We start from the raw sequence: 13,291 nt of genomic DNA, 5'->3' as shown, positions 1-13,291 counted from the left end.
GGATTTCTGGAACCATGCATGTTAGAGCTTATTCTGCTTGGTTTCTCTTATCACAGAATGGCTTTAAGGAAACAATATACTGTCTGTGGAAGTCTGTGTGGCTCTGCTTGTCAAACAAGGCTCACACAGTAGCAACAAATTATTGAGATGTTTCAAATTACATACTAAAGGAATTATGTAATTTCCTTTGAATAATTATTTAACTGGCTGACAGAAAGGCTAGTTTGTGCACAGCTACAGGTTCTGAGGTTTTCAGTGGAGAATCCAGCAACTGGAAATTCACCTTTGGAGCTCCTAATAAATAAATTTATTGAGGTTAGGTATGCTAAGCATAGGCACTGTGACTGCTGGCTTTTCTCACACAGACATCAAGGTCCGCAGAGACCAGGAGAGCAGCCTTTCCGTAGGTGCTGTGAGGGTACATAAAATAAAGTGCTTTGGTCTAATAGAAAATAGGTTTTCACAAATAACTAATATTTCTTTTCCTTGCAGGTTTGAACTGGTTAGTGAACATTTGGTTCAATTGGATCACATGGCAGAGGAATCGATTGCTTTTTTGTACGGCATCAACGTATCAGCCAGCTTATTCCACGTGAACGAGAAAAACATTCACGTGAAAGACCTGTCAAGCATAGGCAATCTCAGCAGACCTAGCTTCAAGCTGAGCCAAAACTTCTCACTCTTGAGAATGCCTGACCACAATAACAGGGCAGGGAAGAAACATTCCAGCGTGGGCTTCAGGCTGGTAAGTGCACGTCCTCTTTGGGATTTTAACCTGGCTACAGACAGGAGCAGCGAGGGCCGGCTGCTCCCCCAGGGATGGGGCAAAGGAGCCTGCCGGCAGGGCAGAGTGGGAACCCATCCCATGGTACCCAAGCAAGCAAGCAGGGAAAGCTCACGGATGGTGGCTGGGTCCAACCATAAGTCCATCTCATCAGACAAGTCCACGGTGATGAGGCAGGTTGAGGATCAGCTAGCCCACTGGATCAACGGGGTCCACGGTGAGGCAGGAGCACCACAGGAGCCTGGCTGGGATGCAGCAGCTCTACCCCCCAGCACAAAGAGGGGCTGCTAGCCCTGGGCTGGGCTTAAGTGAGCTCCTGAGCCCATGGGCAGAGCCCAGGTGAGGCTGCTCAGGGCCGTTAAGGCATAACAGGGCACTCAGAGCCCTGACATCTCACTAGGTGCCCTCAAAGAAGAAAAAAAGAGTGAAAAAAAATATTTCAGTGCTGTGTAATGACAGCTTGGAGAGTCCACCCCTGCCTGTAACAGTCTGTGCTGATTGCTAGGATTCTTGGGATGTGAAACAGCAGCAACATCAATGATCTTACACAGCCCACCCGCTTGTAAAGACCTTCTGGCAGGGACAAATTCGGTAGGGGGTGGTAGCAGCAGGCTATGGAAATCATTGTACCCCTTTCCAAAAATACACAAAACATCGAGGCTTCGCAGTGAGCCTAGAACGGACAGAGAAACAACAAGGGAGGGTTCCCTCGGTGTCTAACAGCTGCGGTACTGGGGGCACTAGAAATGCTGCAGGTAAAACAAAAATGCAATAACAAATCCAGAGGATGAATACAACAAATACGTATCTGTGACTTTGGAGAAGAATGGAAATGCTTCAGGTTCTTCATATCAAAACCAGGGTTAGTGTAGGTAAGAGCAGAAGCTATGAGAGAGAGATCAATGTGGCTAGAAAGGCCAGCAATTTTTGCCTGATTATAATCATCTTGCCCTATCCTGAAGTCCTTCACCAGGCACACTGCCACCAGAATCTGGGGGTGTTCATCTGTCTAAGGCCTGAGAAAGGACAAAGAAAGTGTCTGTGTCTTAGGACGTGGTTCATGATTCGTGGGTTGTAGAGAATTCCCACCAGCCCTGTCCTTCCTTCTCCCAAGGTACTTGAGTTTGCCCGTCTGCTCTCTCCTCCTGCCTCTTTTCCCCTGCACTTATCCCCTCCAGGTGAAGCAGCACCCCTATATTCAGCTTCAAGGAGAGAAGGTGCTTAGCATGTAACAAGATGCTCTCCAGAGGTCCCTCCCATTCAGTGACTCTTTGATAAATGCAACGATCAAAACCTTTGCTTTCTGGAAAAATAGAGGTTCCCCTTGCCCCTGTATCCAGTATTGCCTTTACCCCCAACCCCTGTTGTCCTGTGCTGAATGGCTCCATCTCTTCTTTTCTTCCAGTGCAACGCCACAGGTGGGAATTGCTTCTACAAGACCTATTCCTCCGGGATGGATGCAATTCTTGAATGGTACAGGTTTCACTACATGAACGTCATGTCCCAGCTACCAGTTATAATCAACATTTCTGATCATGAGGAGCAAATTGAAGATATGGTCTACTCCTGCCAGTATGACGGGGAGCCCTGCAGACCCAGGTATGGTATTTCTTGAGGTGTTCATTGTGATTTCAGCAGAGCTGAAGGGTGGGGGGGACTGAGCTGACCCCACGCCTTCAGCAGTGCAGGTGCTGAACCTCGTGGCGTACTGCACCGCCTGGCCCTTGTTGGACATCTGACTGAAAGGAAGAACAGCCTTTCATGATCGGAGCACGGGGCTAGGAACCTGGAAATTCGTGTTCTGCCACGGCTGGCTTCTCTGGCTGCGCGTGAGTGTCTTAGGGTGGCAAAGAAACCCAAGAGAAATTCAGCAGGAATTAAACCTTTAGTGGTACAAAGATGCATTGAGTGGTAAATGGTGAATGTTGAGCTGCATGGGAGGAAAGGAGCAGGAATCCTCAGCTATCCAAGGGATGAAAGTGGGATCTCTTTTTGCTGTAACTATGAAAAGCAGGGAGGGAAGTGGAAGAAGGCTCTCATGACTCAGATGTAGCACTTGGCCCCTGAGCACAAGGATTGTTCTCAACTATTCTGCCCGAAGAACGAGGTGAATACCAAAAGGGTCAGGTGGCCTTTTGCATCCGTTTGTCCCTAGAGGCAAGGAAGGGAGCCTGCTGCACGCACCGGAGGCTAAGGTGTGACACCATGTTCCTGCATGCTTACGGTCTCTGCTGCTGGAAGCTCTTCCAGCTGACATGCACCACCCAAGACAACGCTGTGCCTCGGGCACGCGAGCCATTTGCTGGCCTGCTTGCTGTCAGCTGATGACTTGTACCAAGAGCAGTGCACTCATCGATGACACAGAATAAGCAGAAGGCAGATGGAAGTGGTTTTCTGAGCACTTTCAGCAAAGAGGAGAGGGGTCCACAAAGTTTTTTGTAGATCATTTTATGAGATAATGGCCTGGTTTAGCTTTGCTGGAGGCACATTCTTCTGCACTTAGTGTTTCTGATGCTCTCATGTAATGTGTCTCATCTGTGCACTTGGTGGTGAGCATCGTCACTTTTGTGCATATGTTTACCCAATTCTTCTGTGAACTGGCGGAATGTGGAGGCTGACTTGGCCAGGAAAGGTCAGCATGATCATAAGTGATGTAATTTTAAGAAAACAAGGAAAGAGAGGATCTGTTTCTTTTATTGATTAGAGCACGGAAATGGTGTTTCTCCTACTGATTAGAGCACAGAACTTCAACCTGCCTGGTTGTTGGAACAAGCAGGGGAAAATTTAGTCTACTGGGTGGAAGGAAAACAGGTCAGAGCTCTGAATTTGTCTCCTGTGTTTGCTGCTCTGGCTGTAACCGTAGGTGAGCAATGAACCCCTGGGCACCTGATTTTTTTCCTTGTCTCCAGTGAATTAACAACTCTTTCCCATAGACACTCCTGTACCTACACACACACACACAAACCACATCCTACATAGGAGTAGAAGTATTACTACACTCAGAATTAAACCCCATCAAAATCTCTTTTGATTTCAGTGACTATGTTCACTTTCACCACCCAGTCTTTGGAAGCTGCTATACTTTTAACAGCAAGGGAACGGACCCTTTTTGGACAGCTACAAAACCAGGAATTCCTTACGGTACGTTATTTGGCAAAAGGTGGGAGGAAGAGCTACAGTTAATATCATTTGGCTATGGATTAAATATGTCTTCTGTACGTGACTTGCTGACATTAGCCCTCTCTTCTAGTCTGGTGGCATAAATTATATATAACCATGTGTATATAATAGCCATATCAGCTATTATCCTCACTGATATCAAGCAGAATAGTATTTTAGTTTTCAAGCAGAGTGTTATTACAGTTTTGGAACAGCCTCGGGCAGTCGCTACCTGACCACTCACCAGGTCTCTAAGGAGAAAGAATGGCTCTTGTTCAGTCCTGAGAATTCCAGATGTAGCAGTATTCCTACTTTGGCTCAAAACGAGTTGTTCTAGGCTTCCCTTTTCTGTGGTTTACAGGCCTTTCCCTTATCCTGAGAGCAGAGCAGAAGGATCACATCCCACTCCTGTCTACAGTAGCGGGGGTGAAAGTGATGATACACAACCACAACCAGACGCCATTCCTCGAGCATGAAGGCTTTGACATCAGACCAGGCATTGCAACTACCATAGGCATTCAGCAGGTTAGCTGCTTGCCCAAGAGCGTTGTTTCTTTTCTTTCTGGCCGCGGAAAGCTGCGAGGAGCTGAACACTGACTCATATGACAGACTTGTGCGACGCTTATTTCACTTCTTGGCTGCGTGTGTGTATTTATGCAAGCCCCTTTTCTCTCTTCACTGTGCTCAGGTTCCCACGGGTAAAACAAAATTATTCCAAATGTGCAAGTGGCCTTTTGGTCCTTAATACTTTGGGGACTGGTTTGTTTTACACTGAGCCTCTTACACCTCTGACATCTCGTTCTTACAGCTCTACGCAGGGCGCTGCGTGCGTATATTAGAATGAGAACAAATACTTGGAAGTGATTTAGTTATTTCGACACGATGAGTTACAGCTTGTCAGCTGAACCATAGCAACTGACCACCTGCATCCTCCTGCCTTTGCCCTGTTCATATGTTTTATATGCATATGTATATGTTTTCTTAGCAAGATATAGCTCATGTATCACTACGCTTCCTGTCCTTTATATGATGCTCCATCCTGATCAGTTTTTATGGTGATGGCTAGGTCCAATTACAGCTCCTAATCACTCAGGCCTCTTTTCTGTGTCCACAGGATGAGGTGAATCGCCTGGGTGGCAATTATGGGAAATGCACGACTAATGGCAATGATGTGAATGTTAAACTCCTGTACAACAACTCCTACACCCTGCAGGTACTGTCAGAGTGGCTGACTGAGGCCCCAGCTTCTTTGGAGTGGATAAATAGCTAGCGAGTCACACCTTACTCTCCAGAGAGCTTTTACAAATCAGCAGGTTCATTGCTGGAGAGAACAGAGAGATTCACGCCCCTCTGAAAAGCAGCTGACAAATGGGGTGTTACAACTTGAAATGTGTCTTGTAAGACAGAGTGGGGGTTCCTCAGTCCCAGACACTGGGGCTCTTCCCTTCTGGTAACACAAGAGCCATCAGGCAGTGAGACGGTGGAGGAGCCAGTCTGTTCTCCTAGTACGTTCTTGGGCCATCAAGTTTTTATTTGTGTCAGTAGTTGCTCCTGGCTCTAGATGTTTGGGCTGTTTAACTGAGATGTTCCCAGGCGTAATGATAAAGGGAGCTGGGGAAAATTCTGTCTCGCTGTGTTCAACACTATTTTCAGAGGTAAAGGGATGAAAAGTGAAAGCCTTTTCCATCATCATGCTCGAGTCATGGCTGGCATCTTTTTGCAGCAACAGAATCCGTACGGTGTCCCCTAGGAGCTGCGTGCTGCAGACTGGAAATTTAGGCACTTGAGATTTTCCAGCTTATCCAATCTTTTATGCTTTCTTTATTTTCCAGGCTTGTTTGCATTCCTGCTTTCAGCACATAATGGTTCAAAAATGTGGCTGTGGCTATTACTACTACCCGCTGCCTCCCGGCGCTGAGTACTGTGACTACAATAAGCAGCCTGCATGGGGTAAGGGCAAATGGCTGCTGGCTTGTCCCGGTCGGAAGGGGACACCGTCCTGCAATACTTGCTGCTGACGGGACTCAGGTCACTGCCCTGCTACTTGGTGCCTGTTTTCTGCTTAGACTATTTCCTCGCATCACTGAATCCTGCCAGAGGGCAGCCACCTCTCTGGGCGTTTGCATGGGTATCAAGAAAACATCTTGATGCTATCAAGCATCCCATTACAAAGGGCGTTAATACAGCGTTGAGCTCTTTCATGTTACTGATCTTGGTGGCTGTGCTGGTGTAAAACAAAGCTTTGAAGAACTTCTCTGTGTTTTCTGGATGTCCTGTCCTCAGCAGATCCTTCCAGGGAAGGCACCTGCACTACCTGGAACCATCCTAAAGTGACACTGAGGAAAGCTGGGTCTCTCTGGAAGGGTTCTGTGTGCTCGGGAAGGCCACGTGAGGGCAGAGGGTTTGGTAGCCTTCCATCTGGTAGCCTTCCATCCCCTGAGGAGATGTCTGAGCGCCTTCCTCCCCTTTCTTTCCCCAGGTCACTGCTTCTACCAGCTGTACAACAGGCTCAGAAATCACCACCTGAATTGTTTTGACCAGTGCCCCAAGCCTTGCCGGTAGGTCACAGAAGGAGAGCACAATAAACACCAGCTTGCAGAGGAAAATTCCACCCGTGGAAATGTAGGGAACTTCATGGAAAATGTATGGAGCGGCTGGCCAACTGGATCTTGGCATTTGCTGAACCAGAGGTTTCAGTTTGGTGTTTGAACCTCAATACTGAGAAAATGAAAACAGGACAGCATTAGATAAATTAAAGAAAAAATCTGTGTGTGCATGACAGCAGAGAGGGGAAATTATTTTAGTCACACAAAAGTATTTTATTAAGCCCAAACCAAACTGTGTCATTTTTCAATCTATATTACTTTTCTCAATTCACCTTTATTGTTGTAGGTCGATTTCAAAATGGAAAGACATGATTTTAAAGCAAAATATCGAATATTTGGGGGTTGAATGCATCAAAGAAAAGTTGTCAGCGTTTTGAAACCGTTTTAGTTTTCCTCCTGACCTGAAGAATTTTCAGGCAACCGCTGGGTTTATTTTCTAAGCTGACTTACAAAGCTTTTTCCAAGGTTCTCAGGAGCTGCCGCCAGAGCTTCTGCTCTGGGCAAGTCGTTAGTATTATTAAACTCCTTCTTGTACTCACTTTGAAGTAACAAAAGTCATAGTGATCGTTATCTCCGTTTTTATCTTATCAGGGAATCGCTGTACAAGGTGTCTGCCGGGACAGCTAAATGGCCATCAGCCAAGTCTCAGGTAGTCCATACAGACAGCTGCTGTGCTCAGATGGGATAACTGTGTTTACTGGGGCTGTTGGGACATTGAAGTTAAGGGTGAAAACTCAGGCAGCAGCAATGGAAGCAGCAAATAAAGCAAACTGGTCCAAAACCTGAGCCCAAGGGAATGACCCTGTAGTTGAGATGCCGGACTAAGGTGCTAGAGAGGTACATCTAATTCCAGTTCTGATCCAAGCGTCCGTCTGACCTTCAGCAATTCACCTCACTGCCTTAGTTCCCACCTACAAAACGGTGTGAATGACTTCTTCCAGCGGGTGCTGTGGTCTAACAACCCGCTCATCACGGTTTGAGGGGCTGCAGGGCTGCGGTGGGAACTGAGGCAGCGCGTGACCTCTTGCCGTTTCACACGGTCTGACGGTAAACGGGCATTCAGCCTGTGCGACCGGGGAATTCATTCCCGTGAAAGAGGCGACAATGTAGCTGTAACTACAACCGATACATTTTAAAAGAGGAAATTATTTGGTGGGGTTGCCATTAAAGGCAGAATTTAAGCGCCAGAATACTGTACACACCGAAAATATTGGTGTTTCCTTGCTAGTCTGGCAAATGTAGTTACCACTTGATAGCTCTCACGGCGTGTCATAATCCAGTCAATTACATCCTTTTTTATTATTTGCGGTAGTCATTTTATTGCTTGTGAACGCTACATTTACAAAATACTAAACGTCTAAAAACTGGGGAGACATGATTGCCACTAACGTATAGATATACTCTGCTGCAGGACTGGGTCCGCCAGGCTCTGAGGCATCAGAAAGGGTATAACTCCACCAGCAACAGGTCAGTCCCTGCGGGAGGGTGCTCCTCTTAAAACTATGGATTAACTCTTCATCCTTGCAGAATTTGTAGACGTTAGACTGGGAAGGGAGGACAAGAGAGCAGTGTGCAGGGTCACCTGATCCATGTCCCATCTTTCCTCACCGCGCTGCAAGCCAGTCACTTCGGTAACCTTTTCCCAAGCTCGCGTTAAACACCCTCAGGAAGAAAGTTTGAGTGAGTGGGGAAATCTGTGTCCTGGCAATCAGCATGTAAAATCCAGATGGGAATGCCAGCCGGCCCTTCCACCAGGGGAATGACGCGTGGAAATCCCTCCGTTGCTAACTGCTCCCTTTCTCCAACGCAGGAAGGACATTGCCAAGGTGACCATCTTCTACCAGCAGCTGAACTACCAGTCTGTGAACGAGTCGCCTCTACTCTCAGTAAGTTGCCCTGCACCAGCTCACAACACGGCTCAGTTAGGGTGTGCTGTGTATCGTTGGAGCCTTATTTACAGCCCCCGGGGTGGGATGATTTTTCAAAAAGGATCTTGAAAATGTCACATTTTAACACAGTCACAACAAATTGCTCCCCCAATGGCCAGCAGCTAACCGACCTGCTGGCAATATGCCACGATTTGATGTTCCCAGAGCCCTGCAACGCAGCCCTTTGATTCTTTCCACAGGAGAATCTGCTTCTGTCCAGCATGGGAAGCCAATGGAGTCTGTGGTTTGGATCCTCAGTGTTGTCTGTGGTTGAAATGTTTGAGCTGCTTATAGATACGCTGGTCTTGTCTCTCCTCTTCTGCTACCAAAGGCTGAGGTCAAAGAAGACATTGAAAGTAGCTCGCACTCCTACCATCCCCAGCGTGAGCTTGACTCTGGAAAACTACCGAGTTGTGCAAGAAGAAGCTGGAAAAGCTGACGATTCTGCTCATGATCACCCTTCTGGAGTCACTATTGCCATGGACATCAGCAGTGACCTGCATCTTGCCCCACTCCCCAGCAAGGTGGAAATGCCAGAGGTGTGCCCAGATGTGGTGCTTAATGGATTTGGGTGCACGAGGGACAGCTCTGTGGAAGGGGAACGCAGTAGCTGAGGCTGTTGGTATGCACGGAGGAGTGGGAGACTCGAAACTCCCCTAATGCTCAGGTGCTGTCGGAAAAGTTGTGGACAGAAACATTCTGGATCCAGGATCTGCGAGCACCTACACCCCTGAGCTTGGCAAGCCTCCCCCAGCTCATCCCAGTTGATTATTAAACCATCCGTGTGTCCTGGCTTCAGGCACCGTGCGATGCTCTTGTGTTCCTAACAAGGCTCTGGGGAGGGGAGAAGTGCGCTCCTGCTCCCCGGACCATCCTCGTTCCTAGCTTTTCACTTTTAAACCCCGGAGAGGAAATCAGCCTGTGCCTTAAGGCAGGCCCATCTACATTTCACAGATGTACTCAAGAGCAGAGCCAGCCCGGCTGTCAGCGGAAAAGTTCCCAGTGGAGGCTCAGGAGCGAGTGCTGCTATCAGTCAGTGGTGTCCCGAGGGTGACAGAGCAGGTAACGACAGGAGGTGGCTCTGATGACAGCTTTGCTCCCGAGGCACCTCTCTGTCCTTGACCTACGACTGTTGCACATTGAGGACAACGCACAGAATGATGCTGCTGAGATGCTTTTTGACTTAACCCGGATTATTTCAAATGAGACTTACAATCTTAGAAGAGAAGAAGTGGGGTTGATAACTTTTTTTATGTCACAGGTGAAGCATCTGATTTATTTAAACAGTGCTGCGTTTTTGTTGCAGTCCATTTATAAACAGAGATGTTTTAATGTTAATATTTGACGGTAACTTATGTGTACATAAAATAGCACATTTATTTTTGATTATGATGCTTGCACAGGAGCATTTTACTCTATTACAATCTTGTTTACGACTTTCTGTAGAAGACGAGTTAATAATAAATCAATGAGCTTTGTTTTGTAACTTTTTTAAATAATAAAATGCTCTGAATACAGGCTGTGACTGGGGGTTTAGTTTGCCTTTTTTTTTGCTTTCAACCAGTATTTGAGTTTGTTACTGCCTACTTCTTATTTCTAGGTGTTGGCTCTGGAAAAGACCTTTTCAAAACACCCAGACTCACTTACAGAAGTGTAAGTGCACAGAGCCAAATCACAAAATGAGTTTTGATTCCAGGCATGGAGGTGGGATCCTTGTAGCCTTCAGTTTGCTGCTGACATCATTGGAAGCCAAGCATCAAGATGCTTTTGAAAGTCTTACTTTTGTTTGATTTGCCAGATGATTTTTTTTTTTTAATTTTTCATTCACAAGGAGAACTTGCAGAGATGTAGACCAAACCCAAATGAACTGTGCATTAAAGCATTTAATGCACTGGCCAGGTTACAAGGCATGGGAGCACGTAGGCTCCTTCAGTGCATGATTCAGCCTTTTCTCTGGGTCTTCTGCCCTGGGAAATATAGCTTCTTTGCTGACTGGCAACAGTGATTTTATGCAATAATGCAGTCCAAGGGACCCTGTTGAGAAAGGATAATGTGAAGAAAAAAAAGCACTAAGGACAAGAAAGAGAGGGAAGGAATTCAGAGTCTAAGCAGAACATCTGGGCACACCCTGGGAGTGCAAAACTCCGGCAGGTGCCATGCAGGCATGGATACACACATCTGTGTGCATACACATACACTTTGCTCTCAAAAAAAGCCCCTCTCAGAATTCCCAAATCTGTTACCACTGGGCCTAAATGGGAAAGCTAAAGGTTAGCTGAAAAGAACTAGCAGAAGGAATCTTTATACTGGTCCTGCTGCACAAAAAAAAAAAAAAAAAAAAAAAAAATCACTGCAGAATCCTGTATCATGTAATGGAATCGCCAGGAGGAGCCAGGTTTGGGATCAAGCAGCAGCATCTTGTTCCGTGGTCAGGTTTGGAACAAGAGGGATGTGGCAATCCAGGACAGGGATCTGTTAGCAGGGGTGTGTGCTTCAGTTTGTACACGTGCAGACCCAGAAGAGCGAGGGGTGTTGCAAGCCAGGAGGGAGATGCCTTGGCAGCGCGGTGTGCGAGTGGGCAGGAGTGGCTGTGGTACAGAGGGGTAGGGCTGGAAGAGAAAAAATGGCGTGGGGTTTGCTATGGGGTGTTGAGAAAAACTGCTTTGCACCTGCTTGTGCCACCTTTAGTAGAATAAAATAATGATTTCTAAGCTAGTGGCAGCATGAGTAATAGGCACCCAGTTCGAAGGTAGCTTAGAGCAGTCTTCTGAGGGTGTGGACTAATTTTCAGCTTAGGAGCTACCTCTTTATTACAGAACATTCCCGTAGCCTGCTGTAGTTGAGAAATCAGCCACACAAATTTTGCACTAGGGTCACACTTCAGTGCCTGAGATCATCACTGACACATCTGTCCTGTCGGGAGCTCCTTATATCAGAGCCACACGCTTCCAGAATGGCACAAAAACCAAGGTACAAATGGGAGTGATTATTATACTCAGAATCACACAGCAATCTGTAGAAAGGTATATAAGGTATGTGAAGGTGTATAAATTCAGAGCCCCAGCTCCCTACTCTAGCTGCCAGGCTGTTCTCGCCCGATAGAAAGCTGCTATGGCTCTCACAGCAATTTAAAGCAAGCAGCAGCGTGGGTCAAGCCCCTTCCCTGCCACAAGCTCCACTGTCACAGCACTCTCAGAACCATCAAGCTGCAGCAAGGCTTTTACCATCACATCCCAGGTTAACGTCAATAACTAGTTAGCACACCTTGCCCCAGCACAGCCACCAATGCCCCACAAGGTTTCACAAGTTCATCTACTGCTCATGCTGTTTCTTCATCCTCTTCAGGCCAGTCCACCCTGCTTCTTGCCTCTGCTGCATCCTTCTCCTTGTCTCTCCTCCACCCAGGGCTGGCTCTCACTCTCCTCCCGCTGCTTCCTCCAGGCCTCTCTCCATCCAGAGGTCCTCCTCCATGCCCTTCAGAGCTATTTAACTACTTAGCAGGAACCAGCCACAGCGGCACCTTATCCCCGTCAGCCAACCCACCGCCCCTGAAGCCAGCCCACAGCTGTATATTATCAATGTTAATTAACCTGCCTTCATTCCTCTGCAATTCCCTACAGCTGCTCAGCAAGCTGCTCTGTGGGCCTCAGCAGGAGGCTGCCGGCAGCCCCCCAAGCCCATCACCTGGGCTCTGCCTGGCCAGGGCAGGGGGTCCAGCCCCCCCCGAGCCCCACCGCACTGCACTGTGCTCGCCTGGCAGCATCTCCCCCGGCTGCCAGTGTCTGGGGGGGCTTGTGGAAGCTGCATTCTGTTGTCTGGTCAGGGAGGTGTTTGGGGGCTTCTCTCTGAGGAGAAACATCTTGTCTGAAGGGCTGAGATGTCTCTTACGTTGCCACACCGCTCATGTGTTCCATTGCATTAATGAAATCAGAATGTGTCTTAATCAGATCAGACAGAAGGGCTACCAAGGGAGTGAGAATCCTGCGTCTCTTGGGGGGGAAAGTTCCTTTAGCTGCTTCTTTTCAAGCCGTAAACCTGTGCCAAACGAATTTCATATTTTAAACCTTCTCATACTAAAGTGCTTTGCTGGCTTGTAAAGCTCTAGAATCAGAAAGAACGAGGAAATGTCCATACGAAGAGCATCCAGCCCCAAAGCTCTTTGGACTAACGGCCCTCAGCATTGCCCACGGGCAGGTGGCAAGGGCTGGTAACGCCAGGCTCACCGGCAGGCAGGCTTCCACCCACGGCTGCTGGTTTTGGGCACGGCGATGCTCAGGAAATCTCGGGGGTTTGTGTGCACCGCAAACCCAGCTTGACCTACCTGGTACCTTCTGACTCCAGTCACTTGAGCCCCTCCTCCCACTGGTGGGATCTGCCTGTTCCCACCGCCCCCGGCAGCACCGTCCTGTGCGTACCAACGCATCCACCCGGACTTCTGCCTCGCAGCCGCTCAAACTGCTGTCCCCTCCCCGCCCCCGCTGTGCCCGCGCTGTCACCCCCTGCGTGCATCACCCCGGCTTCCCAGCATTTCCACCAGCTCCCCACCGCCGATGCCCCCCCACCTTCCCTAAATAAAACGTACTCCCTTTCTGGGAGGAGAAGAAGAAGAAAAAAACCCACCTTTCTGCACTCTATAGAAATCCGGTGGCTTTCCTACGAGGACAACACAGACTCATCTCCCCAAGGTTTATTTAGGACGAGTTTGCTGTTAATTGCTAAGCACACCTGGCAGCACCAGGGAAGTGGGTGCTGACTGGGCTGAGCTCCAGTCTAGACACCAGCTAAGAGCTGCTCCTCCTCCTCCTCCTCCTCCT

General features: G+C 48.1%; 1 protein-coding gene across 2 annotated transcripts in view; it reads left to right on the top strand.

Annotated features, from left to right (window-relative positions):
- The window catches only part of SCNN1D (sodium channel epithelial 1 subunit delta), a 28,479-nt gene extending 18,477 nt beyond the window's left edge, over nt 1-10,002 (top strand). For both annotated transcript variants that reach the window (XM_080379694.1, XM_080379693.1), the window contains 11 exons: nt 493-745; nt 2,190-2,383; nt 3,822-3,925; nt 4,305-4,468; nt 5,058-5,156; nt 5,776-5,893; nt 6,423-6,501; nt 7,141-7,198; nt 7,961-8,016; nt 8,360-8,435; nt 8,678-10,002. In XM_080379694.1, coding sequence (XP_080235820.1) covers nt 493-745; nt 2,190-2,383; nt 3,822-3,925; nt 4,305-4,468; nt 5,058-5,156; nt 5,776-5,893; nt 6,423-6,501; nt 7,141-7,198; nt 7,961-8,016; nt 8,360-8,435; nt 8,678-9,091 — 1,615 coding nt within the window. In that variant the 3' untranslated portion in view covers nt 9,092-10,002. The remainder of the gene's footprint in view (nt 1-492; nt 746-2,189; nt 2,384-3,821; nt 3,926-4,304; nt 4,469-5,057; nt 5,157-5,775; nt 5,894-6,422; nt 6,502-7,140; nt 7,199-7,960; nt 8,017-8,359; nt 8,436-8,677) is intronic.
- The last annotated feature ends 3,289 nt before the right edge of the window (nt 10,003-13,291 follow it).

The sequence above is a fragment of the Falco punctatus genome (genome assembly GCF_963210335.1).
Source record: "Falco punctatus genome assembly, chromosome: 3".
In the NCBI taxonomy this organism is placed as follows: domain Eukaryota; kingdom Metazoa; phylum Chordata; class Aves; order Falconiformes; family Falconidae; genus Falco; species Falco punctatus.
The sequence above is the reverse complement of the archived record's forward strand: the minus strand, read 5'-3'. Positions and strand labels throughout refer to the sequence as shown.